General features: G+C 52.2%; 1 protein-coding gene across 1 annotated transcript; it reads left to right on the forward strand.

Moving 5' to 3' along the window:
• The first annotated feature begins 13 nt into the window (after positions 1 to 13).
• LOC111159809 (calsyntenin 3) lies at positions 14 to 27,114 on the forward strand. The gene is made up of 18 exons (XM_022522426.1): positions 14 to 379; positions 2,787 to 2,909; positions 3,352 to 3,547; positions 5,188 to 5,396; positions 5,672 to 5,821; positions 6,053 to 6,238; positions 6,668 to 6,949; positions 7,755 to 7,867; positions 10,409 to 10,571; positions 11,177 to 11,233; positions 11,931 to 12,088; positions 12,226 to 12,374; positions 17,023 to 17,249; positions 17,550 to 17,720; positions 18,549 to 18,694; positions 18,928 to 19,063; positions 25,743 to 25,945; positions 26,172 to 27,114. Exons 1-18 carry the CDS (start codon positions 316 to 318, stop codon positions 26,310 to 26,312), a joined length of 2,874 nt encoding a protein of 957 aa, XP_022378134.1. The 5' UTR covers positions 14 to 315; the 3' UTR covers positions 26,313 to 27,114.

The following is a 27,114-nucleotide window of genomic DNA, read 5'->3' on the forward strand; positions in this document are numbered from 1 at the left end:
GGCCGTGCTGACGTCATCCTGCAGTAGCGGGGATGGGGTGGGAATGAGGGAGAGAGTGAGGACGCCCGGCTGGAGAGCGAACGGGAAGCCTCTGCAAGTCCCCCACCTCAGCCACACAGGTTGGGGTCTGTCTAGGTCTGCTCTATGGACTAGTGTGGGCGGCAGGCTCTTTTCTGTCCCTGCCCTGCGGCCCGCTGTCTTCCCTCCCCTCCTTGGAGAGCCTCTGCATCCCTCCCCCAAGGTGGAATCAGCCGGCTGCAGGCTCCTGGGGGCGAGCGATCGCCTGGCCCTGCCCTGCCCTGCCCACACCACACCATGACCCTCTTGCTGTTGCCCCTCTTGGTGGCCTCCCTGCTCCCCTCCAGCTCCTGTAACAAAGGTGAGTGAGGTGGGGGAAGGGGGGCACTGAAAGAGGGGTATCCGGCAGAGCCATGTGGGGGTAGGGGTGAGCAGGGACTGTTGAGCTCTCTGGCAAATGACAGGTGTGTGTTCTTCGGACCATTCCCCTTCCCATCCGTTTTCTGAGAGCTGCCCCTTCTCTCCCTCACATCCGCTTCTCCACATCGTCCTCTCTGGGCTGTTTCTACCCATGTGCTTCTCTGGCTCCCATTTGGTCCTCATTTTCATCCTGGGGTCTCCATCTCCCCCTCCTCCAATTTCTGCCTGCGGGAGATATCTCAGGTCAGAAGGACTTGCCCCGAAGGGTGAGACACATCTCTGGATGGTTCTCCGTGTTCATTGGGGTGTGCCCGCACTCAGGGTGTGTGACAGATCCATCTGGTTCATCTCCATCCCATCCTGGAGAGAAACAGTTCCTTGCAGCTCAGCGATTCGGAGCACGTATGTTTTGGCGTGTTGCTCCGGATCCGTACCCTGCATACAGCTGGGCTGAGGGTTACCAGAGCTGCCCTCTCTGGCAGACAGCAGAGAAATTCAGCTGGGTGAGGCCATCAGAGGGACGAAGGCGGAGGAGGGCAGGGAGAGAGGGGTTGGGGGAAAAGGGCTCAGGTAGGTGGAGAAAGGCAGGTAAGAGCAGAAGTGGGTGTGTGGGGGGGACGCTTAATGAGTGATGAGAGGGAAAGCTGAGAAGGACGAGGGAGATGGGGCGTGGGAGGTGGTGAGACAGAGGGTGAAGAGAGTAAATGTGGAGGCAAAAAAAAGAGAGAAGACTGAAAGGGGAGGCAAGAAGAACAGGTGAGGAGAGGGGGAAGGGAAAGTCAAAGAAGGAAGGGCAGGGAGCCAGGAGTGAGTGAAGGAAATGAACACCAGGAGAGTCTGTGGCCCAGACAAGAGGAGCAGGGAAACCTGGGGGCGAGCTGTGGAGAGGGTGCCCAGCATGGGCCTTGCTGCTCTGCAGGCCTTTCATCTTGAGGGTCCTCGCCTCAGTCTCTGACCTCAGCCCAGCTTCTTAGCCTCCTGCCACTTCCTGTGCTTGCTTTCTGAGCACCATCTTGTGGCTTTCTCCTCTGCCATTAGACAAGGGGGTTTTGGTGGTCATCTGTAAGAAAGGGGCAGGCATTCCGGTACCAGAAGGCTTTTCTGTGGTGTGGTTGGAGGAAAGAGTGGAAATCAGGCTTTTTTATTCACCGTCACACACTGGGCATGTTTCCTTTTCGTGACTCAGTTTCCCTCTGATGATATGTCTTCCTCCACCCATGTTCCACGGATAGGCCATCATGAATGTGCTTTGGGAGCCTGGTGGTTGGCATGGTGGGATTAGATAGAGCAAGCAGTGGCAGTTGGGTTGGTGGGGATTAGAGGGGAAGGGAACACACTGTGCCTTCCCCGTAGCCCCTCACCAGGCTAGTGGGAATTGGGTCCTGGGGAGGAGACATGATTGAGCAAGCTGAGTGTGGCAGGAGATGGGGAAATCTAGAGGCTGAGTGGGTCCCGCATCCCTCCTGGTTGGCTGGTGGTTGAAGGGAAGAGGGGTGGGGTAGGCAAGAAGTAAAATGAAGTCATGAGTCTGTATAGGAAGTGGGGTTCAGGGAGTGTGGGGTTGTGGGGGGACACAGAGTTGTGCTGGCTGTGAGTGTGCTCTCTCGGGTATAGGGATGAGAAGGGGGGAGGGGATCTGTCCTGTTTCTAGGCCAGCTCAATAATCCCTTAGGATGTCGGCTGTGCTGGGTCTAGTCATTTGGCATTGATTCCCCTGCTCCATCCCTGCCCCTCTCTGTCCCCCTCCTTCTGTCCTATATTTTCCCTTCTCTTAGGTTGAATGGACTTAGGTTGGGGCTGGGCTGGGAGAAGTGCAGAGTGGAGGGATCAGGACTGAAATGGGATGATGGTGGCCATGGAGACCGTAAACACTCATGATCTCAGGAAACATCTAGATCTTTTTCTAATCACAACTCTGCCCTTAATCTATGCCTTCCCTTTCCCGGGGCCTTCCGATGGCTCACCACCGCTCCCTGAATCTCCAGTCTCCACTCTCTAGCACTTGAAATCCCTAAAGAAAATTCTCCACCCTCTGACCACATTTCCCAGGGGAGATAGTGGTCCCCCACCTCCCCCAGGGCAGGCCGTTGCCACGGAAACTACCTATTCTGCCACAGAAGGTGGCTGTGACCTCTCACAGACTCTGACTCCTTTAATGCTGATTTCTTGTCCTCAGCCCTTCCTTCTGCAGGTGCTTCTGCAGCGGGTAGAAAGGGTGATAATGCTGGAGTGTGTCTGAGTTGCGTGGGAGTGGAGGGTCAGCTCACAGGTGTAAGTGTGTCTGGCTTGCGTGGGAGTGGAGGGTCAGCTCACAGGTGCTTTCTGTCCTCATCCTGGATGGGGGTCAGCCAACAAGCACAAGCCATGGATCGAGGCAGAATACCAAGGCATCGTCATGGAGAATGACAACACGGTCCTGCTGAACCCACCACTCTTTGCCTTGGACAAGGATGCCCCCTTGCGCTATGCAGGTGATTGGGGTTGGGGGATGGCAAGGTGGGTAGGGCAGAGAAAAATGGTTGGGAAGGCAGAGGGCAAAGTAGGAGAGGGGAGGAAGTCCCTGGAGGGAGAGCAGTGGAAGCGGGGAAGAGGCCTTGGCAAAGTGGTAGCAGTAGGCTTAAGGATGGTGGCTGAGTAAAGGGAGCCAGAGAGAAGGAGGTGGGAAGGCAGGGGTTAAGCACACTAAGATTTTGTCAGATCTCAGACCCGGTAGCTCTGAGAGGTTGCAGCTTGGGGGAAGCTGGTGTTGGAGCTGTACATCTGATGGTTAACACTTTCACATGTACAAGAGAAGGGCTGGGTTTGGAGGGAGAGGTGAAGCCAAACCCAAGGCAGGGAGGTTGAGGCTGGGAAGAAGATGCTGGAAGTGGTGAAGGAGAAAGACCCTCATCATCCCTCCCCACCCTGGGCCAGGTGAGATCTGTGGCTTCCGGCTCCATGGGTCTGGGGTGCCCTTTGAGGCCGTGATTCTGGACAAAGCAACTGGAGAAGGGCTGATCCGGGCCAAGGAGCCAGTGGACTGTGAGGCCCAGAAGGAGCACACCTTCACCATCCAGGCCTACGACTGTGGCGAGGGCCCAGACGGGGCCAACACCAAGAAGTCCCACAAGTGAGGAAGCCCTTGTCTCCTCCTCCCTGCTGCTGGGCCCCCCTCTCTTGTCCCAAGCCCCTCACTGTCCTCTGCCCATGCTCTCATTGATACCTACCCCCTCCCTTGTCTGTTCATCGGGTCAGGGACAGGGGCCATGTCCTCCAGGAGCCCTCACTCAAGGTGACAGAAACATGTAGTAGACTCATGGGATCTAATTCTGGTTCTGCCTCTTATGACCTTGGGCGACTTACTTAGCCCTTCTGGATCTGCTTTTACTTCTCTGTAAAATGGGGAACATGATGATCCCTATTTCCCTAGGTTGCTGTGAAGGGTAAAGGAGATGGTTTATGTAAAAAGTGTGTAACAGCACTGATACATGAGAAAGGCTCAGCACATGGGAGGTATGATGATGAGGAGGGTAAGGAGAAGGACGATAAGCACCTCGGCCCACGTCCTGATTCCTTCCACCTGCCTCACCATATACTCACACGCATGGGAAACTCATGCATAGTGCTAGGCGAGGGTGGGCAGGAGAGGGCTCCGGCATGAATGAAGCCGGGGCCTGAGAATCCTATGACTGTGCCCGGCTAACTTCTCATCTGAGAATGGGAAAAAGATTGGTAGTCAGGGTTCCTGGGCCGCTAAGAGGCATTGGTGATAAAGGGCTCCTTGGGATTCAGTTTCCCATTTGGAGATAGGACCCTGCCTCTGAGACCTGAGCACCTAGATCTCGGCAAGAGGCAGGGCTCAGCATGAAGGGCAGAGGGCTGCTCGCCCCATGGGGCCCAGGTTGCGGGGAGGCACACTGGATATGCACCTTGCACACGGATACACAGAAGGCAGCACTCCTCTTGCGCTCATGTCAGATGATTTATGGCTTTTATATAAATACCACTTCCCTTTTCCTGGTTGGTCTTAAAGATTTTATTTTATTTTAATTAATTAATTTTTATAAGGATTTATTTATTTAGAGAGAGAGAGCGAGCATGGACACGTACAGCATGCAGCTGGGAGGGGCAGAGGGAGAGGGAGAGAGAAACTCAGGCAGACTCCGTGCTAAGTGGGGCACCCAGTGTGGGGCTCGATCTCAGGACCTGAGATCAGGACCTGAGCCAAAACCAAGAGTCAGCCACTCAACTGATGGCGCCATCCAGGTGCCGCAGAAGGATTTTTATTTTTAAGGAATTTCTACACCCAATGGGGGCTTGAACTCACAACCCTAAGACCAAGAGTGGGTACACCCCTGACTGAGCCAGCCAGGCACCCCATACCCTGGTTGGTTTTAACTTGGCTTTTATTCTGTGTCTTCCTTGATCATCCCATTGGATTTGATTATTGTGGAGGAAAAACCAACTGGATGTAAAATTCTGTTTTACCCTGTGTCTTAGCATCCAACCTATAGCATTCTGTACAGGAGTCCTCCAAGTCAGCTGCTGGTGTCCCCTGGTGTCCCCTTCCTTACCCCTTACATCAGTCACCCCTTCCCTCGTGGGGCCTGGAGTCCCGGGGGGTGGGATGGGCACGCCCGTGGCCCTAGGCTCAGGGCACACTGGTTCCTGCCAGCTCTGACTCCAGTCTGCATTCCTACTTGTGCCTCTCTTCGCATTTCGGGGCTGGCTGACTCTTCCCTGTCCCTCCGCCGGCTCTGGTACACGTAGGGCGACGGTGCATGTGCGGGTCAACGACGTCAATGAGTTTGCCCCCGTGTTTGTGGAGAGGCTGTACCGGGCTGCCGTAACTGAGGGGAAGCTGTATGACCGCATCCTGAGGGTGGAAGCCATCGATGGCGACTGTTCCCCCCAGTACAGCCAGATCTGCTACTATGAGATCCTCACCCCCAACACCCCCTTCCTCATCGACAATGATGGTGAGTCCATCCCCTGCTGCCCCAGCCGCCCTGTCCGGTATACCCCACATCCATCAGAATGCCCTGGCGCTGAGCTCTCTACTTGTGCCCCTCAGATCCTCATTCCAGAACCTCCTTCCCAGTGTAGAGTCCTATTCCCCCCAGACACCCCCTTCCCAACTTCCTGCTGCCTAATTCACCTGCTGCCCAGTTGACTCGTGAACCCTCACCTTGCCTCCCTAGGCTTTCCTCTAGTGTTCCTTACCCTCTTTGTCTTCCCCCCACACCCATCCCAGGAAACATTGAGAACACGGAGAAGCTGCAGTACAGTGGCGAGAGGCTCTACAAGTTCACGGTGACGGCTTATGACTGCGGGAAGAAGCGGGCAGCGGATGACGCCGAGGTGGAGATCCAGGTGAAGCCTACCTGTAAACCAAGCTGGCAAGGTGAGGAGCTCTGCTCTGTGGCTCTCCTTGTGAATCCTCTTCCCCTGGGTCTCCCTTCTTGTCCCTTCTGACAGTCAGAGGGCTAGCTTAGGAGCCAGGGCAGAGATATTTAGGGGCAGGCTTGCAGCTGTCTATCCAAGAGCATCAAGGGACACGACAAGGGCAGAATGGATAAGAGGGGCTGCCTTCCTTGCCTCTCTCTCCACTTCCCTCTCCCTTTCCCCTATGCAGGCTGGAACAAAAGGATTGAATATGCACCAGGTGCAGGGAGCTTGGCTTTGTTCCCTGGCATCCGCCTGGAGACCTGTGATGAACCTCTCTGGAATATTCAGGCGACCATAGAGCTACAGACCAGCCACGTGGCCAAGGGCTGTGACCGTGACAACTACTCAGAGCGGGCCCTGCGGAAACTCTGTGGTGGGTGTGCCCTCCCCCTTTCCAGACCTCTCCCTGACCCTCCTCTGCCTCCTTCCTAAGACTCTTGCATTACTCCTTCCCTTGCCCACCCGCAGGGGTAGCTATCTGCAGAGGTTATAGCATATGGTTAACTCTGTGGCCTCCAAAGCAAATCAATATGTCATTTGCAAAGACGTGTGATTCTAGCACAAGATCATCACCAGGTCCCTTGTGGAGCAATGGTAGGGAGAGACGAAGAGGTGCAGAATGAATTGGAGAGCCATTCCTAGAAGAGGGGTCCACCCTCTGGGGTCTTTGAAAGGCCAGAAGAGGCCATGGAACTTACTGGGGGCTATCTCTCTCCTTCAGTCCCTGTTGCCCTGGCTGCTTTCTGTCTTCCCATTTGCTGCCTCTCAGCTCTGACACTTGTGCCTTCTGGGGCTTTTGCAGGTGCTGCCCCTGGGGAGGTAGATCTGTTGCCCATGCCTGGCCCCAATGCCAACTGGACGGCAGGACTCTCGGTACACTACAGCCAGGACAGCAGTCTTATCTACTGGTTCAATGGCACCCAAGCTGTGCAGGTGCCCCTGGGTGGCACGGCTGGGCTAGGCTCTGGACCCCAGGACAGCCTCAGTGACCATTTTACTCTGTCCTTTTGGATGAAACATGGTGTCACTCCCAACAAGGGCAAGAAGGAAGAGGAAACCATCGTGTGTAACACCGTCCAGAATGGTGAGCCTTCCCCAGGGCACTGGTCTGAGAGTGAGGAAACTGGCTTCTTATCCTGCCTCTGTCACTGCCCAGTTTGTGACTGTGGACAGGTCACTTCCTCTCTCTTCCTCTGCAACTTGGCAGTGCTAGGTTTGACGATCCCTGATATTGGGTGGCTTACTGCCTGCGTAACTGGTTGAGACCCTACTGCTCTCCAAGTGCAATGGAACTACTCGCTGACCTTCTCACCTGCAATCACTGAGTCTCCCTGCATCCCACCATGTGGTAGGCTGTCCCCTAGTCTACTCCCATTAAGCCTGTCCACTGCAATGGAAAAGCTTGGATAGTGGTGTACCCCATTCTTTCGCTCCCACCACCATCCCTTCCTCCTCTTAGAAGGGCTAGTTGGCTCCATCTCCAAGTTCCCCTCTTCCCTCAACTGCAGCGGCACAGTCAGTCCCTCTCGGCTCCATCTTGTCCTGACCTTTTATTTCTGCTACTTCTCTAAGCTCACTTCTCTCGACCTGAAAAGGGTTGTCACACATGGAGTTTGCATCAACCAAAGGACCTATAGAAATCTGGGTGGGAGCAGGCTGGCCAGTGTTCCACCTTGGCCAATCAGAATGCTTGAGAAGCCCTAGTGATCCATTGGATTGGACTCTGTATGTGTGTGTCAGAGGGGGAGAAAGAGAGAAGACTTCAGGGAATACAGGAGGGAGAGCGCCTGAGAGAGTGATGAGAATCCTGGGTCCTCTCCCTCTGGGGCTTGGAACCTGTTCTTGCCTCAGGCCCTGTTTTTGACCCCGTCTCCATCCTCTCCCCTCAGAGGATGGCTTCTCTCACTACTCACTGACCGTCCATGGCTGTAGAATTGCCTTCCTCTATTGGCCTCTGCTTGAGAGTGCCCGCCCAGTCAAGTTCCTCTGGAAGCTGGAGCAGGTGAGGCCAGTGCCAGGTTCCTGGGAGAGCTGGGTGGGTGTATCTTACTTCCAGGGAAGGAGGGTCATGGGGCAGGGGTTGGCATTTTCTGGGTTGCCCTGTGCCCCCTTCATGCTGCATTTTCAGTTCCTGACCATTCTACCCCCAGGTTCTCTTGTTCTCCTTTTCCAAGGCTTGTCTCCTGCAGAAAGCACTCTGGGTTAAAAGGAAATTGGGAACACATTACTACTAACATCATACCCAACCAAACATCTTTTCTCCCTTGTTTTGTTTCATCCCTTTCTTACCTAGAAACTTCACAATACATATCCCTGACTCTCAAGCAGTTAGCATGTTGTAAACCAGAAAGTAAGTAATTCTGGGGTATGCAGATTGGGTTTGAGTCTGGCCAGGGCAACTAACTAGCCACAAAATCTTCCTTGGTATGTCTACATCTCAGTTTCTTGGCCTATGAAATGGGAATAATAGGAATTGTTGTTGCAGGATTGTTGCAGGATTAAGGATGTGATAGGCCTTATAAGTCAGAAGGAATGTTAATCTTCATTACTATTCTCTGCGATTATGAAGGATAAATAAAAACAGGCAAAAAATGTGTAAAATCCTCTCTTCAGCTGACAGTTGCCATCTGTGCTTTATTCATTCTCTAAGCTGACCACGAGAAACAGTGGAACTAATTTGAGTTCCCATCTCCTTTTTTTCTTGTAAGCCCCAGTGGAGCACCAAGTAAGCAAATAGCTGAGAGAAGGCAGGAAGCGGGAGAAAGAGAAGAGGAAAGGAAGGGTCTAGAAAATCCACAAATTGGATAATTGAGGGCTGTCTACAAAGGCTTTCGCTTTCTGTGGCACTCTTTGAAAGAGAGTCTGCCATTTGCTGCTCCTTGATCTTTCCCCCTTGTTGCTAGTATTAGTAACAGGACTCTGCTTTTCTTTTCTCTTCCCTTATTTATTCAACAAATATTTGTTAAATATCGATTAATTCTATCATTCTGCTTCATTCTGGGATACAATGGAGTATAAGATAGAACAAAATCTTTGCCTTCTTTGAGCTTACATTTTAGCTGGAGAGGTAGATTTTTGAAAAGTAAGAAGTCATATACAAATGGTAAATTGTAATACATTTTCTGAAAGAAAGGGACTTTCTGAAAGCAGGGGACTGAAGTAGAGAATGGGGGAAAGGCAAAGAGAGGGGAATTCACCTTAGATCAGATGTTCAGGGAAGACCTGATAGAGATGAAATTTAAGTTTTGCTCTAAAGGATGAGAAATGGGTGAGAAGAAAGTGCTTTAGGCAGGGAGAAGAACTGATGCAAAGGTCCTGAGGCAGGAAAGCACTCAGCATGTTCCAAGCATGGCAAGAAGGCCACTGGTGTTAGAATACAGTGAACAAGGGGGAAAGACTGAATATGAGGTTGGAGAGATGAGCAGTGATCAGGTTGTACAGTGGACTTTGACAGCTGGGGTTTGTTTAGATATTGTCCTATGAGAGGCAGGAAGCCTTTTGAAGGGTCTGAAGCAGGGAGGTGATCTGATCAGATTTACATTTTAAGATGGTACCCTTCTATGGGAGGAATGTATTGAAGAGACATAAAAGTGGAAGGACCCAGATAAGGCTGTGGCCACAGTAAAGGTTGAGGACTTGCCTGATGCGTGGCAGTGTAGAGAACTGCACAGAAACCTAGAGCTTTTAGCTCTGTTTGCACCTAGGATCAACAGCGCCACTGATGGATTGGGTGTGGAAGGCAAGGGAAAGAGAAGGATCAAAGCTATCCTGCAGGTCATCCATTTGAGAAACTAGATGGACTATGGAGCGTTTGTGCTGCCTCAGGGAGAAGTGAGGGGACTGGGAAGGGGTGTGGACTTCCATCTTGCATGTGTTAAATCTGAGAGACCTGTGAGACATCAAGTGGAAAGCCCGGCATTCACAGGAGAGCTCTGGGCTGGGGATGTAGATTCTGGAGTGATTGGCATAACTATGGTATCTGAGCCCATGGGAAACAGTTACTTCCTAGTAACTCCTAGGAAGAGCATGTAGAAAGAAAAGGGAGAAGAGTCTAGGTTGAATCTTAAGACATTCCAGCACTTAGTGGCTGATAAGGCAGAGAACTCTCTACACCTGATTCCTCTATCCCCCACCTTCATCTTGACTGACCTTAGGAGAAACTTCCAAGGGGAGCCTCTTTGTTTTACTGTTGGGTTACAAGCTTCTCTAGACCTTCCAGTGCATGCATACATACATACATACATTTTTGGGGAAAAATTTATTCACAAAATAGTGTGGTCCTCCTCTTAGGAACGTTTATAGCGTTAGAGATTTGCCTGAAGAATGGAATTTTAGATACTTACTTGGTTGGTGCTGATAGATTTTGGGTAGGGATGTTATTTCTGGAACTGGGTAGGCAGCAATTCACTAGTAAGCCTTGCTGATAGAGCGGGGAATGTGAGGGACTGTACCTTGTCTCCCAGGAGAAGGGGCAATACCTTGTATTGGCTCCCTGAAGATAAAGTAACTGAGGGTTCTTGCCCTTATGCTGCCCTTCCCCCAGGTCTGTGATGATGAGTGGCACCACTATGCTTTGAACCTGGAGTTCCCCACAGTCACACTTTATGCTGATGGCATCTCATTTGACCCTGCCCTCATCCATGACAATGGTCTCATCCACCCACCCCGAAGAGAACCTGCTCTCATGATTGGGGCCTGCTGGACTGGTAAGTCCCCTCGAGCTTCTCAGTGAAGACACTGAAGGTTGGAGCCTCTAATGGCTTAGAATTACCGGTGAAGGAGCAAGGGCAGCTTGACTTGCAGCTGGGCAGGATGATTCAGAGAGATCTCCAGGGGAGGAGACCACAAACCCCCCTGAACCCCCTCTCCCCAATCTGTAACCTATTCAACTAGTCATCACCTCAGGCAGCAATGGAATCTCTCTTTGTGTAACTTTGGGCAGTGCCCATGTTGTTTCATCAAAGGGATGACTTCTGCAGTACATTCCCTTGCTGGAGATCAGTAATAATTAAGAGAGTCACCAGTTTTCCTTAAACTATTTCTTTCATTCTTTTTTTCCTTATGGGAGCATGTGTGCATATATATGTGTGTGTGTGTGTGTGTCTGTGTGTGTCTTACCAGAGACCTCGTGTTTTCTCAGCAACATACTTGGGGGTTGGTCTCTAGCGGAGGTGGGAGAGATTAGATGTAACATTGGTGGACAGGTTGCCAGTCCTATGCAGACGGGGACAGAGCAGGGAAGACCTCTTCTTCCTCACTGCCAATCTGTCCCCGCAACCCTAAACTCATTGCCACTTTGTTTTTCCTCCAGAGGAAAAGAACAAAGAGAAGGAAAAGGGAGGAGACAACAGTACAGACACCACACAAGGTACTCTGTGATTAAGAACTGGAGAGAGTTCTCACCTTAACTTTCTGTGCTGTGCTTCTAATTCCATCCCAACCCTAAATCCCAGTCAGTCTCATAGTTATTACTGCCCAGGCCTCCAGGGAGCAGAGCCTGCACGAACTACTGCAAGGCAGGGCTCCCTTGGCGAGGTAAGGCCAGATGGAGCTTGGTGGCATCCTGGGTGTCCCTTCCTGCCCACAGAAGGAAGTGGAGGAGTTCTCTTGCTGGCTTTCCACATAGTGTATCAGACTGTGGGAGGCAGGAGGAGGTCCCAGGCAGGGAGATCTGGGCAACTGTGAAGCTCCACACGTCCCCCTGGGTCCCTTTGCATGCCCTATGACCATGCCCTCTCACCTTCTCTGCCTTTTCCTCCACTGGCTCCTCTTTCCTCCTTTTGGTTCCACTCCTGTCCTTCCCTTTCTGCCTCTCCTGGGAGATTTTCTCATTTCTGTGGCTTCTTGTTTTTCACCCTTCTCCTTCTCCTCTCCTCTCGGTCTTCCTTTCTCCTTTCTCCAGTTTCCCAGCCTCACTTCCTGGTCTCTTCTTTTCATTTCCATATTTCTTCTTCTCATGCTCTTCCTCCAGCCTTCTGCCCTTCCTCTCTGTCCCCTTTCCTGCTCCAGCCACCTCTCCCCTCACCCACTCTCACCTCCCATCCGCCCCTGTGTTCCTGCCCTAGGAGACCCCTTGCCGATCCACCACTACTTCCACGGCTACCTGGCTGGTTTCAGCGTGCGCTCAGGCCGCCTGGAGAGCCGCGAGGTCATCGAGTGCCTCTATGCATGCCGGGAGGGGCTGGACTATAGGGATTTCGAGAGCCTGGGCAAAGGCATGAAGGTATAGCCCCTTCCTCTAGCCCTGCCCTTCCAGGCATGCCCCCAGCCCCCGAGCCCTGCCCACCTCTCCTCCTCTGCACCCTTCCTCTCCCACGGCCCGCCCGGTCCTGCTCTCAGCTGTCTGTGTCTGGGGCCCAGGTCCACGTGAACCCCTCGCAGTCCCTGCTCACCCTGGAGGGGGATGATGTGGAGACCTTCAACCATGCCCTGCAGCACGTGGCTTACATGAACACTCTACGCTTTGCCACGCCCGGCGTCAGGCCCCTGCGCCTCACCACTGCTGTCAAGTGAGTGTTGGGTGGGGAGGGCAAATCTCAGAGCAGAGTCAGATAGTGTCCGAACTCCTTGGCCTTCGAGGTCCCCCAGGGCTAGACACCCCTCCCTCACTGTATGGATGGGGAGATTGGGGCCCCCAGGTTCAACGGATCTACCTGCTCAGTTGACATAGCAATATTTGTGGAAGAGCCTGGACTACACTCAGAGTTAAACAACGGATTCATTACTCCTTTCGCCAACCACCCTTCCGGGACTTTGGGGTTTTAATTTTCCCTATGCCTCTGTGCTGATATATAAAGTGGGACAGACAGGGTTCTGGATTGGGAGCTGGGAGATCTGACATTAATTCTGACTCAATACTAATTGCCTGGATGAACTTGAGCAAATAGCTAGGGCTGTTTCACCTAGTTTAGTCTTGATTCATCGAGTTCTTGCAAGGTCAAATAAGATGATCTAAATCTGGGTGTTGGCAACCTATGGCCCTGGGGCCAAATCTGGCCTACGGCCTGATTTTGTAAATAAAGTTTTATTAGAATACAGCCATCTTCATTCATTTGCATATTATTTCACACCAACATGGCAGAGCTGAGTAATTGGGACAAAGTCCGTACAGCCCCAAATGCCAAAAATATTTACTGTCTGGCCCTTCACAGAAAGTTTGCCGACCTTTGAAATCTAAGTAAATAATTTTAATTCTTTAAAATAAAAATTATACATTATTTCCAGTTTAAGTATAGTAGGTGTTTGAAATACAGATTGAGAGATAATGAAGGCATAATAGTAATGGACATAGAGTCTATTCACATTGAGCAAATGCTGTAAAGCAGCGATGACAATAGAATCTAAGTCACAGAATTGTTACCAGAGCTAAATGATACAATCCAGATCCAGCGCCTGGCAGAGCGCCTATTCCACCAATGGGGGTGATTATATGCAAACATTTTCACCCCCCCACAACCCCGAATGTTTGTGGGGCAGTTTTTTTTTTTTTTAAGATATTATTTATTTATTCGACAGAGATCACAAGTAGGCAAAGAGGCAGGCGGGGCGGGGGGGGGGGGGGGCGCGAACAGGCTCCCCGCTGAACAGAGAGCCCTGATGGTGGGCCGATCCCAGGAGTCTGGGATCATGACCTGAGCCCAAGGCAGAGGCTTTAACCCGCTGAGCCACCCACGCGCCCCTGTGGGGCAGTTTTTAGGACATACTGCCATCTAGTGGGTGGATTACACAGTGCAGGAGTCAGGATTCCTGAACAAGCAGTCCCTTCTCCCCAGCTCTGCCTCAGTTTCTCCATAAGCGATACGAAGATAAACATCTCTGACTTGTCCCTGTGCTGGGAAGGGTGGGTTGAGAGAGGAGAGAGGAGAGAGCTCTGAGCCCTGCAGAGTGACTGGGCATGCTTATCAGGTCTCACAATTAGAGCTCTTGGAAGGCAGGGGCAGCAGCTTTTGGGAATTGTGCTGCGGGCCTGTGGTGTGGTCACTGTGTGAAGCTGAAGGCAGCAGGTAGTTGGAGTCATGAGGGCATAGGCCAGAGCTGAGTGTTCTCTCCCCACCGCTCCCCCTCCCCATGTTCTAGCTGGAACTCTAAGCTGTTCAAGGGCAGTCACGTGGTTATATAAGGTTTAACTCACCAGAGATCAAGCAATTCGCTCATGCTCTTTGCTAGACTCAGGAACCCTGTCGGAAGGGAGGGCACTGTCCTCTGGCTCAGGGTGGGGCTCTGCAAGGGGAGGGTCCCGTAGTGGGAGGGGTTGACATCCTCCTGTGTTCACGGACTCATCTGAATTCCTCCTACCTCTTTCGCGCGTGCCTCAGGGAGAGGCTTATCCAAGGGCTGGGAACCTGACTTTGGTCTTTTAGTAGAGGGAAGAGGCCTTGTTTTCTGTAGGAGGTTGAGAAAGAGAGCTCACATTTTTGCATTTATGAGGCTACCATGGGGTTAGTGCTAGCCTAATACTTCTTTGAGGTCATTGGAGAAAATAGAGGGATGTGTGTGTGTGTGTGTCTGTGTGTCTCTCTGTGTGTGTGTTCGTGCTCCTGTGAAAGAGGGAGAGGCAGGGGCCTAACACTACCTCCCTTTCTCTGATACATCGCCTCGCCCTAGTCCGTGTGGCTTCCCTGGGTTCTAGAGTTCAGTTCTTGGATCTCTGTCCATTTAGAGCTGGATATTTGCAACTGTTTGGTCAATGCAGATTTTCCCTAAGGTTTTTTAACCTCTTTTTCTTGGAAAACCCATCTAGTTTGTGACATTAACCACTGAATAAATGGCTACCACATTTTTTGGTCTAACTTTGTCCTTTTCCCTTAGCCCTTGACTCTGCCTATATCTTGCTATAACCTCTATATAGAAGTTCTGCCAGCCCCTCCAACAGATGGAAGGTGGAATAATGACCTCTGATACCCAAACTAGGCCCTCTCCCTGAATTCTCTATTTCTGTGATGGTGTCTCCGCCTTTGCAATCACTCAGGCTGGAGACCTCTGAGTCATCTCGGACTTCTCCCTGTCTGTCCTCCATGCCCCATCAGTTGGCCAGGTCACCCTGATCCTGCCTGTGCTGGGTGTCAGGGAATCTTTCTCCTTTTTTCCTATTCCTGCTGTTAAGACTCTAGCCCCGACTCTGATTGTCTCTCACCTGCCCTATTGCCATAACCTCCTCACGAGTTGACCCATCTCTAGTATTCTAACTTTAGGTCACCCTCCCCTGGAGGCTGGGTTAGTAGTGGTCACGCATGAGAATTTTCACCCTTCTATTTCCCTGATATAGAAGATATCTACGGCCTCTTGTCGGCCAGTGCTCAGAAACTGCACTCAAAGCCCTCAACCATCTGACCCCAGCTTTCCTGCCACATGTTCCTCTATTCCCCTTGGTACACTCCTCACCATCCACTCGAGGGTCTACCTTCTTTCTGGTGAAGTCCTACCCTCCCTCCAAGGCAGCTCAGCCGCTACTTCTTTTGACTCTTCACCGCTCCCTTGCCAAATGCCCTAGTGCCGTCCTAGCCAGAAATCACGTCTGCTTCTCTAAACTCTCAGGGGTTTTTGTTTGTTCCACTTCCCTGATGGTGACGACGTTTGCCATTGCTTTGAGGTTGTGTGCCATAGCTGAGCTCTTGACCAGATCATTAGTGCCTTTGGGTCAGGGCCGGCCCTCTGTTGCCCTTTGGGTCTCCTTTGGATTGCTCACTACGAGGTGGACATGTCTGTTGGAGTCTGAGCTTTCAGGGTCAGCTGATGTTTTCCAAGAGGCTCTGATCTGGGCTCCTTGGGATGACCATGTAGATTCTTAGGCCCCACTCCTTGTGGCGCAGGAACTCAGCAGGCTGTGGACACTGGTGACATCATGGGCTCTGAGTTCATCTATCTGCTGGGGTTGCCCTTTTCCCTTCCCCTTTTGGCTCCCGCGGTTGAGCCAGGCATGCTCAGTAGCACTCCCTCAGTTAGCACAAGCATACGGACCATTGGTCCTACTTTGAATTACCAGCTCCCTTGTGAAGGCTGCTTGTTCAAGGGGTGCTTCTTTATAAACAAATTTGGTGCAAACGCAGACCCCAAATAGTGGGCTGTGGTTCAGTGAAAGGAGTGTGACCTTGGAATAAGAAGAGTAGGTTTAAGCCTTGGCTCTGACACGTATTTCTCGTGTGGCCAAGATGCTCGATCTTCTCTGGTTTCTTACCCTGAGTCCACCACGTTGCAATAAGGTGAATGAAATAATGTGTAAAAATGCTTCAGAAACCAGTGAGTGTGATGAGAATGTGTGGTGTCATTCTTACTGATTGGCAAAGCATGGGGCTAGAGGTGACCCTGGGAACGCCTTCCCGAGGAGCTGTCCTGTGGGTTGGTTGGCCTGGCCGAGTGCTTTAGGAAGTCTCTCCTGGCACCAAGGTCAGTGATGCTGGTCCAAGATTGTCACATTAGCTCACCTACCAGAGTAGGTTTCTCTGATATTGAAGGGAATGGATGGAAGGCGCACCAAGGGAGGAGGACATCCTTGGAGATGCTCCCCCACCATATCCCTGCCCTCCACTTTTGTTATTGAGTATTTCTTTAAAAAATTTTATTTATTTTATTTGAGAGAGAGAACGAGAGCACGCATGATCACGAGCGGGGTGAGGGGCAGAGGGAGAAGCAGGGAGCCCAACGTGGGGCTCGATCCCAGGACTCTGGGACCATGACTTGAGCTGAAAGCAAATGCTTAAACAACTGAGCCACCAAGGTGCCCCTGTTGAATATTTCTGGACATGTATCTGCCACATATTTTACTGAACACAGGTTTTAATTTAAATCTCCTGAGTAAAGCACTGTGTATGTGTAAACATTTTTGTAGGTTCAGCTTGTAGAATGAAGTTTGATAGATGTTCCATAATCTTGGGTGAGGGCATTGACGATGGGCTCATCCTTGCAGGTCGGGGTTGCCTGATCTGTCCCTGACCCTTTCCCGCAGTGGCATCCTCCCAGGAAGGCTGTCCTCCCTCCAGCTCTGCTATGGAGGGCTAGTGATGCTGCTGCATAGACACTGTCTCTCTCTCTTCCCTCGCTCTCCCTGACGTGGGGGACTCTGTTGTAGAGATGGAGGCCCAGAAGGATGAAACAGAATATGGATCATAGGGGATGAGATATTGGGGTCACAAGGTGCCTCTCTCCCCTCTTGTCATACAGGTGCTTCAGTGAGGAATCCTGTGTCTCCATCCCCGAAGTGGAGGGCTATGTGGTGGTTCTTCAGCCTGACGCCCCCCAGATCTTGCTAAGTGGCACTACTCATTTTGCCCGCCCGGCTGTGGACTTTGAGGGACCTGAGGGGATCCCTCTGTTCCCCGATCTTCAAATCACTTGCTCCATTTCTCACCAGGTGGAGGCCAAAAAGGATGAGAGTTGGCAGGGCACAGGTAAGGATGACTCCAGGGAATGATGTCATCCCGAGAAGTGGCCCATGTCTGGAACCAGAGGGAGGGAGAAAATCTGGGGCTAGAAAATGTGAATGACTTCATCCTGCATTTTGCTTGCCGAGAACCATTTACACGAGGACAGAGAGCCAGGAAGAGACCTGTGGGTGTGAGGAAGAGGGGGTAATGGCATTTTTGAACATGATGCTGACTGCTCTTGGGGCTGAGCCTGGAAGGGGAGGAAGAATGGCCACGAGGTGGGCCCTTTGGCTGTGACTTATATGCTGACTCTCTCCCATCCAGTGACAGACACACGCATGTCAGATGAGATCGTGCACAACCTGGATGGCTGTGAGATTTCCCTGGTGGGGGATGACCTAGACCCCGAGCGGGAAAGCCTGCTCCTGGACATGGCATCCTTGCAGCAGCGAGGGCTGGAGCTCACCAACACGTCCGCCTACCTCACCATTGCTGGTCAGTGGGGACTGAGAGCTTGTCTTCTTTTTCTGTGGGTGCCCCTCCCCATGATCAAGTCCAGAGGGTCCTCCTTCCAGGCCTAGGGACATGGCCAAGTGCTATCTTGCACCTTTCCAGCTCGGAAGCTCCTCTGGCTTCCAGACTGCCTCTGGAGGTACCAGGGTATGCTGGGGTTTGGGCTCCCAAGTGGTTCTCTCTCCCTGCTTCTCTCCACACCTTGGCTCCCCTCTCTTCCTGGTTTCCCTCTCCTGTGGCTCAGTCTTCCCTGATGAGCTTCCAATCCTCCAGCTGTTCAGTCCTAGCTACCTTCTCTATGTCTTCCACCTCTCTATCTCTTGCGCACACCAGAGCTTTAACTTATGTGCTCACATCTTTGTGAATAGTAGCAATGACTTGGTAGCTTTGAGAGGAAGCCTGTTCCTCTCTGCAGGACTTCCCCTAAGGGAGGATGGGAGAAGATTGTCATAACTGGTTCCCTCCCATTTCCATCCCCTTCCAGAGCCTTGCCGAGGAGAGTATTTTCTACTCTCTCCATTTCCCTCCTGCTTGCCTCCTCCCTCTGTCTTGCAGGGTGTCCTTATTGCCGTCTCTTCTGCCCTACCCAGAAGCCTCAGAGCTTTTGGAGAAGAGCAGGGCAGGAAATGGACCCCAGTCACTCTATCCTAGTCAGGCAGAGCCGGGGTGGGGGCAGAGGGGGACATCTCTTGGGAGAACTCAAGTCATACCCTTGTGGAGGAGATGGCACAGACCCATGCTGTGGCTGTGTGTGCTGTCAGCTGGTCTGAGGGAACGGGTCCTGCCCTGAGCTGCTTCCTCCTCCCGCAGGGGTGGAGAGCATCACTGTGTACGAAGAGATCCTGAGGCAGGCTCATTACCGGCTAAGACACGGAGCTGCCCTCTACGCCAGGAAATTCCGGCTGTCTTGCTCAGAAATGAACGGTCGTTACTCCAGCAACGAATTCATCGTGGAGGTATTGAGAGAGTCTCCTTCCCTCCACAGCTCCCTGCCCTGCTGTTGAGGAGCAGCCTGGGTGTAGTGGACTGAGACCCAGAGGTGGTGGGATGGGAGTGGGCCTCGAAGCATGGAGGAGCCCCCTGGCAGTGGCGGAGAAGAAGATGCTGTGGGGCAGGCTTAGCGATGGGCTCTAGAAAGTGGAGTGGGGCGAGCAGAGAAGCGGGTGCCCACTGAGCTCTCCCTCCCCAGGTCAACGTCCTGCACAGCATGAACCGAGTGGCACACCCCAGCCACATGCTCAGCTCCCAGCAGTTCCTGCACCGTGGTCACCAACCTCCCCCTGAGATGGCCGGACATAGCTTGGCCAGCTCCCATCGAAACTCCAGTACGTAAGCCCGAGCCTGGCCAGGCAGGGTGGGGTGGTGGTGGGGAATGGGCTGGGCTCGGGCATCTTCACCACTGGGAGGGGAGGAGGCTAGCGGAGCTATGGTTCTATTCCCTGTGCTGCCTGACTTTACTGACCACTCTGTGGTCCGCTAACTTTCCACCAGGGAGACTATGAGCCTGCGTCATTCATGGCAGGGTTCGGAGGGGGACCTCTCATGCCCAGAATCATAAAGTTGGTGTGAGGTTTGGGTGCCTTTGTTGTTCCTGCTGCCTCCCCCCAGCAATGTCAAAGTAGCCTTGCACCTAGGGACCTTCTGTAGTGAAGCTATCAAGTATTTATGAAGCACTTACCGTGTACTAGCATGGTCTTAAAGTGCTATTAGGAACATAAAAGAATTATATGCTGGATACAGTTTCTATCCTCAAGGAGAAGGTTGGTGCTATTACATGTATTATTATGTGCTATCTGGAAAGTCACGAGTCTTTCTAAACCAAAATGCGGCTCAGCAAAGTACTAAATCTAGATGGACAGCTGCCCTTCCAAACAATCTTGTTTCCTGGCTGTCGTCCTTTACCAGTGAGGCAAAGTTTAATTACCAATTTAAGAGTTGCTTAATTGTAGACAAACTGGAAACTACAAGTATAAAGATGAAAAATCAGCCATAATTCCATCGCAGAGAAGAAGTCATTGTTAATGTTCCAGTTTTTTTCCATGCCTATTTTTTTTTTTCTTTTTACAAAGGTGAGATCAAACTATTTTATAACCTGGTACTTACACCTAATATAAAATGATTTTCTTCCACATTATTAAAAGCTGCAAAATGATTCTGACGATGCTGAAAATGATTTTTGGAATCCCTTTTAGAATTGCTTTCAAAGCCAATTTATGTGATGCATTTATTTCATTTGTTTACTTTTTAAAGATTTTATTTATTTATTTGACACAGAGAGAGAGAGATCACAAGTAGGCAGAGAGGTAGACGGAGAGAGAAGAGGAAGCAGGCTCCCCACTGAGCAGAGAGCCCGATGCAGGGCTCGATCCCAGGACCCTGAGATCATGACCTGAGCTGAAGGCAGAGGCTTAACCCACTGAGCCACCCAGTGCCGCTGCATTTATTTTTATTTCTTCTTAGGTACACTTTGCTTTTGACCGGTTTCCGTTTTACCCAGTTTCATCAAACACTTTTGTCAGAGTTGCTCTGGATGTCATTTGAAGTTTTTAAGCATACAACCTACTCTCAGAGGGCCCAGATTTGTCACTTCTGAAGAAAGTCAAAAGGTGTATCATGGACTCTGAAGGCAATTCCCTAAGGAATTCTGAAAATATTTCCTTGGAAGAAGTCCATGGTCACCAAACATGACTTTGAAAGTTACAGAGCTCCTAGCAATACGTTTAATAAGAATAGTGAACACATCGATGTGTACCAGGTACCACGATCACGGACTTTTACACACATTAACTTTATCCTCACAAACAACAAATGAAATAAGTACTAGAGATATCCCCTTTAAAAAAGGCAAGGGAGGGGCACCTGGATGGTTCAATGGGTTAAGTCCTCTGCTTTCGGCTCAGGTCATGATCTCTGGGTCCTGGGATCAAGCCCTGCATCTGGCTCTCCGAGCAGCAGGGAGCCTGCTTCCCCCTCTTTCTCTCTTGTGTTTCTGCTTATTTGTGATCTCCCTCTCTATCAAATAAATAAATAATAATAATAAAAAGGCAAGGAAATGGAAGCCCAGAGAGGTTAAGCACTTTATCCAAGATCACACAGCTAGAGAGTGGTAAGAGCCAGGATTCAGATCCAGGCAGGAGGAATCCTGAGCCTGTGTACCAACCATTGACTTCCATATTTTTTCCGGTTATGTTTGATGCTTACTTGCTTTTTCCTTTTCCTTTTTTCTTCTTTTTCTCTTCTCTTCTTTTTTCTTTTTCCTTGCCTTCTCCTTTCCCCTCCCTCCCTCCCTCCCTTCCTCTTTCTTCCTTCTTTCCCTTCCCTTTCCTTCCCTTCCCTCCTTCCTCCTTTTTTCCTTCTTCCTTCCTTTCTTCCCTTCTTTTCTCATTACTTTATAGTTTAATCTAATTTGGAGGAGCTCCAAGGGCTTCCTAGGGCTTTTTTGACTGAGGCTCACTCCCTCGTACCCCCAGGGATTCTGTCTTGTTTCTCCCTTAAGTGGTGGCCACCACTAGAGTCTCTTGTGTTCCCTTCCCTGGGACTGGCTCCCTTCTTCCTTACTCTTTCTGAAAACAACTGCAGGGGCCTCTCTAAGTGTTCTTACTCACTATAACAAAACAATTGGAGGTAGGGGTGGAGGGAGAAGGGAAGCAGGAGTGAAGAGGGAGCTTGATGCATAACCAAGTTGCAAAGGTTCCTAGAAACTTCACAAAATCTTTAGAGACCTGTGAGCAAGTTAAACCCATTTTTGTTAAAAAGACACTTGGGGGGGCACCTGGGTGGCTCAGTGGGTTAAGGCCTCTGCTTTCGGCTCAGGTCATGATCCCAGGGTCCTGGGATCGAGCCCCGTATCGGGCTCTCTGCTCAGCAGGGAGCCTGCTTCCTCCTCTCTCTCTGCCTGCTTCTCTGCCTACTTGTGATCTCTGTCTGTCAAATAAATAAATAAAATCTTAAAAAAAAAAAAAAAGACCCTTGGGGCCAGCTTCTCCACTCCTCTCCCCCATTATGATCCCCTAGCTCTTTCTCCAGTTCTTTCCTTGGGAATCGTCCCACTCAACCTCATCTGGGCTGGATACTGGGTCCTGCTACTCAGTTTAGGCTCAGAGTAGATAAGGATTGGCATGGCTGCTGGCTGGCTGAGATTCTCAATCCTCATTTTCTTCGAGGAGGGAATCCTTTCGTAACCACCGCAGAACTTTGTGCCCTGAGCAGCCAGCTGCCCCACACTGGTTGGCCTGGCAGGCCGTGTTTCTTACCCCTTATCCCCTGAAGCTGCCTGGGGGTGCTCCAGGGTGTGAGTGAAACCCAGCTTCCCTCTCCGCTCTTCTGAGCCGATGTCTAGGCCAACCACACTTCCTTATGAGATTTCAATTGAGAGAGGCAGCTTGCTTTTGCTTTTCCCTTTATTTTGGTCTGAGTAGGATGCCGAGTTCATAGCTCACCTAAAGCCACTGGTGACAGACATCTCCTGAGTGTACCTGTTCCACACGCCTTCTCTGACTCTTCACGGTGTTCCTTCCCCTCACCTCCTGACTGTCCCCGAACCCTCCCAGCTGCAAGTGTGGAGTTACGGAGTCGTGGCTTTGCCATTTCCAGTTGCACTAGCCAGGGGGAAAGCGAAGGAGACATAGTAGTGCCTTCCCATGGGATGGGGGTTCATTTCTCTGAAGCTCCTAAGATCGGCGTGAATTGGGCCAGTCTGGGAAGGTTTTGGGGCGCAGGTAGAGTTTAAGCTTGGACCCTGAAGTGTAGAAGGGATTTTGGCTGGGCAGGAGAGAGAATGAGAATTTGAGAACTGGGGGCGGGCAGCTGGTTTGGGGTGTTCATGGTTAGGGAGAATAAGGTTGTCTCTGAAGGGTGAGGCAAGATGATGAAGTCAATATTTATCTAGTTATCGTGGATTTTGATACACATCAGATTGGCTGGGGAGCTGTAACAGTGCTTGGTACCTAGGTTACTTTACGCCCCATACTAGTTAAATCAGAATGGAGGTGGGAGCCAGGCATCAGTGGGTTTTAAAAATCCCCAGGGGATTCCAATGTGCAGCAAGTTTGGGAACTGTTTCCCTGCTTTGTTTCCTACAAGTATCTGAAGCTTTGCAGGAAGACACTCAATGAAGTAGGGTAAGTGTAGGGACACCTGGGTGGCTCAGTCAGTTAAGTGCCCGACTCTTGATCTCAGTTCAGGTCTTGATCTCAGGGTTGTGAGTTCAAACCCCACGTCGGGCTCCGTGCTGGACATGGGGCCTACATTAAAAAAAAAAAAAAAAAAAAGGAAATAAGGGAAGTATAGAAAATGAACTAGGGAGTGAACTAAGGACAGTTCTGAAAGAAGAATAAGGTGCCGGGGGGAGTGCAGTCTGTCACAAAATACATACCCTGAGATGTATGTGGTTGCTAGAGTGGGCTAGAATTTGGTCTCTGAGCTTAAGCAAAAGGAAGCCTGAGCAGTTATGAAAGTCATATGATATAAGCCGACCAGTATCTCAAGGGAAGTTCTGGGACTGAGAGCAGAGAGAAGTTTCTACCAAGGATCTTCAGAAAGAGGGCACCAAGCGGGGCTGTGGACAGGGCTTTCAACAGTGTCCTCACAACCAACTGAAACCAGAAATTTCGCAAGGACTGTTTGATAAAACAGCTCTTCCTGCTGGCTGTGCGGGTCATTCAAGGCCAGAATTAACTGCTTGGATCTAAGGCAGCAAGGAAGGTTGATTGCACTTTTTATAAACTCTTGATTTTTGTCTGTTGCTAATTTAAAAATCCTGCCATCCCGCTGGCTTCCAGGCTCATTTTAAATTAATTAACTCTACTTGTTTGCCCGCAGACACAGGGTCTGCGTTTTGTCTTTCATGGGGCCATTTTTTATTCCTGGCAATCAACTTGTCGTTTTCTTCACCGGGCTTTGGGCTCAGAAGAACAAATGCATTTGATTAAGGCACAAACCAGAATCTTTGGCTTGTAATCATTGGGCGCCTAGAGCAACTTTGCCTGCGATGGCCTCCTCTCTGAGTCAGGGGAGCATTCTCTGCTCCTTCTGGAGCCTGGGCTTAGCCACAGGGGCCATCTCTTGGCAGGATTACTGCTCCTGGATCTTGCCCACTGATGTGGAGACCTGGCCTCCCAGGTCTCCCATATCCTGCAGATGGCCAGAAAAAGCACCTCTGTCCCCTTCTTCCCTCCTACCCCATCCCTAGGCAGTTGAGAAACGCTGAGATGGCCATCTCTGCCCTAGAGCCAGTACCCAGGGAGCCTGCCTGCCCTGTTTAGCAGGATCGGCTCTCATTGGCAAGTGGCCCCAAGTGAGTTATGGGTCGGGTCAGAATGGGGACCAGCTTGGCAGAGGGCCATCAGGGTGGCCTCCCGGAGGTGTGAGGCTGGCGTGTCTGCTCAGGTGGGACATTCTCCACACTCCTGGCTGGCGCTGGAGCTCGTGGCAGTCTGCAGGTGCTGGTGGCTGGGAAGGAGGGGTTTTGCAACAGTCGGTGTGCGCGGCCCCTTTGCCCTGTGCTTTGTGTTCTGCTTTGTCTCTCAACATGTGAGTCTTAAAGGCTGTGGGTAAATTTGGGACTGGGAGATCTACCTGCTGGCTGTATGTGTGTATGGGACGCTTACATGTAATCATCCCGTAGCCACGGGACAGTCCAGATTCTGGGCCTCACGGAGCCCCCTGCGGTGGGCTGGGCTTCTGGGCGCATGAACCGTGAGCAGGGGGTGTGCGCCATGTGGGGTGCAGTGACTCAGCAGCCCATGCGGGCCCTCCGCCTGGGGACACGTGTGGGGGCTCGCCACCTTCACGTGCTGTCTGAGGGGCTGTGGGCTCTCCTGCCGCTCCGGGTGTGTGTGTGGGAGGGGGCTAGGGCCGTGCTCTCGGCTGCTAGCACTGCGGCGGTCACAGCCCGTGCCTGTGCTGTTTACACCTGCCTTCAGGGGGTGGCGTGGATTGCCCAGCTGGTGGGGGGCTGGGTGGCGCTGCACCTATGGCTCTGCTCTGCCCTGCTGGAGACCCTCAGATGCATCCCTTTGCTCCCACTGTGCGCGCAGGCTGCCAGGTGGCTGGTGCGCATGGGGGTGTGGGCCGGCGGAGTCCTGGCTCAGGTGCGGGGTGTGGCGGCTCTGGTCCAGCTGTGTGCCCACACGCTCTTCCTGGGTGCGTGCTTGTGCCTCCACATCTGCTTTGCCGCCATCAGCTCTAAGGTCCGCGTGTGGGTACACGCGCCTCTCCCCATCTCACTGCCCTTCAGGGTTCATGCTCCCCTGAGCCTAGGCGTCAAAGTGAGGCTGCCTGGCCAGAGGCGCGACAGGGCCCAGGGGGAGGTGGGTATCCCTCGGGGGGAGATTTGGGAAGAGCAGGAGCCCCAGATGCCCAGGAGCCCTGAGCCCACAGGAAGAAGAGAGGTGTCACAGAGCAGGAATGAGCTCAGTCCAGGTGGGTAAGTGAAGGGGCTGCTCTTTGCCCCTGGGACCTGTCCCCCAGCCTAGGGTGCTGCTTCTCCTCTTATGATGCAGGAGGACTTTCTCTCCTCTTGCACCACTGGGCGTGTGTGGCTGCCTCTCTCCTTTCCTCACTGGGCACCAGGTACCTCTTCTCTAAGCTGAGTGTCTGTGTGGCCCCTGGGGAAGGCAGAGGCAGAATGACCTGGGTAGGTGCCAATCCTTGCTCCCTGTCTGCGGAGAATAGGGCTGCTCATGAGAGCATTGGCCTGGAGCTCTCCTCCCTTGGCCTGTGTCCCGCTTTGGACACCTCCCTCCCTCTGTCTCTGTCCCTCTGGCCTCAGCAGCTCTTCGACCCCCTCTCCTCCCTATCTCCTGCTCTTCTCAGTAGGGCTCTATTTCTCCTCCAGCTTACACAGGGGATTCCCCCCTTCTGGGCCATCAGGTTTCCTGTCTTCTCTTACTCTAGGACTCCCTCTTCCCCCGGGTGTCCCCCCCCACCATCGCCCACTCCCTGCTGCGTCAAGTCCCTGCAGGTGTGCCTGGCCTGTGCCCTCACCGAATGCTTTCCCTGCAGTGGTCCCTAGTGCGGCGACTCTCATCATCGTGGTATGTGTGGGCTTCCTGGTGCTCATGGTCGTCTTGGGCCTCGTGCGCATCCACTCCCTCCACCGCCGTGTCTCCGGGGCTGGCGGGCCTCCAGAGGCCTCCAGCGACCCCAAGGACCCTGACCTCTTCTGGGATGACTCAGCGCTCACCATTATTGTGAACCCCATGGAGGTGAGTGGCACTGGGAAGTGGGCAAGTCCACAGTCAGGACGTGGCTGGAGCATTTGCATGGCCAGGCCCTGGGCAGGAAGCTCTAGGCTGAGCTGCCCTGGGTGAGAAGGAGGAAGGTGTAGAGGGGGTGGAGTAGAGGGCCCGAGGGAGTGCGATCCTCGCAGGAGAGGCTCTGGGCTATGTGCAGATCCCTGAGCTCCGTGCTCTCTGCTCCCACCTTGTCCAGTCCTACCAGAATCGGCAGGCCTGTGTGGCGGGGGCTGCCGGTGGCCAGCAGGAGGATGAGGACAGCAGTGACTCAGAGGTGGCGGACACCCCCAGCAGCAATGAGAGACGCATCATTGAGACCCCTCCACACCGCTACTAAGGCTGCACCCATCCCAGAACAGAGAATTCTGCCCCGGTGAGACAGAGACACCCCCAGAAAAGAAACAAGGACATTCTGAGAGAAGAGACCAAGAGGGAGAGAGCTCTTCAGAATGAGTCGTCCTTTAATCCCCAAATCCCAGTGGCCCCGCTGGGATCTGCCTCCCCTTGTGCCCCCAGCCCACCTCCCTCCTGCACCTCTGGGCTCCTGTTCCCCGGAAGACTCTGGCTGCCTTCTCTGCCCCCAAGACAGTGACGCCCTAGCTTGCCCAGGTCTCTGTCTCTCTCCTACCAACCATGCTCTGTATGGGGGCTGGGGATGTCACTAGTGGCCAGGGGTGGGATTGAAGGGAACCCTTCCCTACTCTCCTGTCCATGGAGGCCTTCCTTCCCTGGGGCTCCCTCAGCGGGGCCTTTATGGCTTCTCTTCTGTTCCCTCTTCTCTCTGTCTTTCCATGTCACTCTGGGGACCCCTTCTTCTTCATCTCGCCCACTCTCCTCCCTTCTCTGTCCTCTTTCCTCTATTCCCCTTGCCTGAGGTCCTACAGCCCCTGCCCCTTCCTGAGTGACCCGGCCATGGCCAGGTTGTGGGGATGGCGGAGGGAGAGTGGTGGGGGGGCCCAGGTATTATATATAATGTATATTTTTTCATGTTGCTGTGAGCGCAGCCCCTGTGTTCTGTGTGCAGCTCACAGCCTTGTGTGTGTGTGCGTGGCATCGTCATGTCCTGGGGTGGGGGTAGGGAGATGGGTGTGGTGAGGGAGGGGATACACCCTAGGGTTTTCAAATAAAACAACCAGAAA

Source organism: Enhydra lutris, unplaced genomic scaffold (genome assembly GCF_002288905.1).
Source record: "Enhydra lutris kenyoni isolate GAN:26980312 unplaced genomic scaffold, ASM228890v2 scaffoldscaffold69, whole genome shotgun sequence".
NCBI lineage: Eukaryota > Metazoa > Chordata > Mammalia > Carnivora > Mustelidae > Enhydra > Enhydra lutris.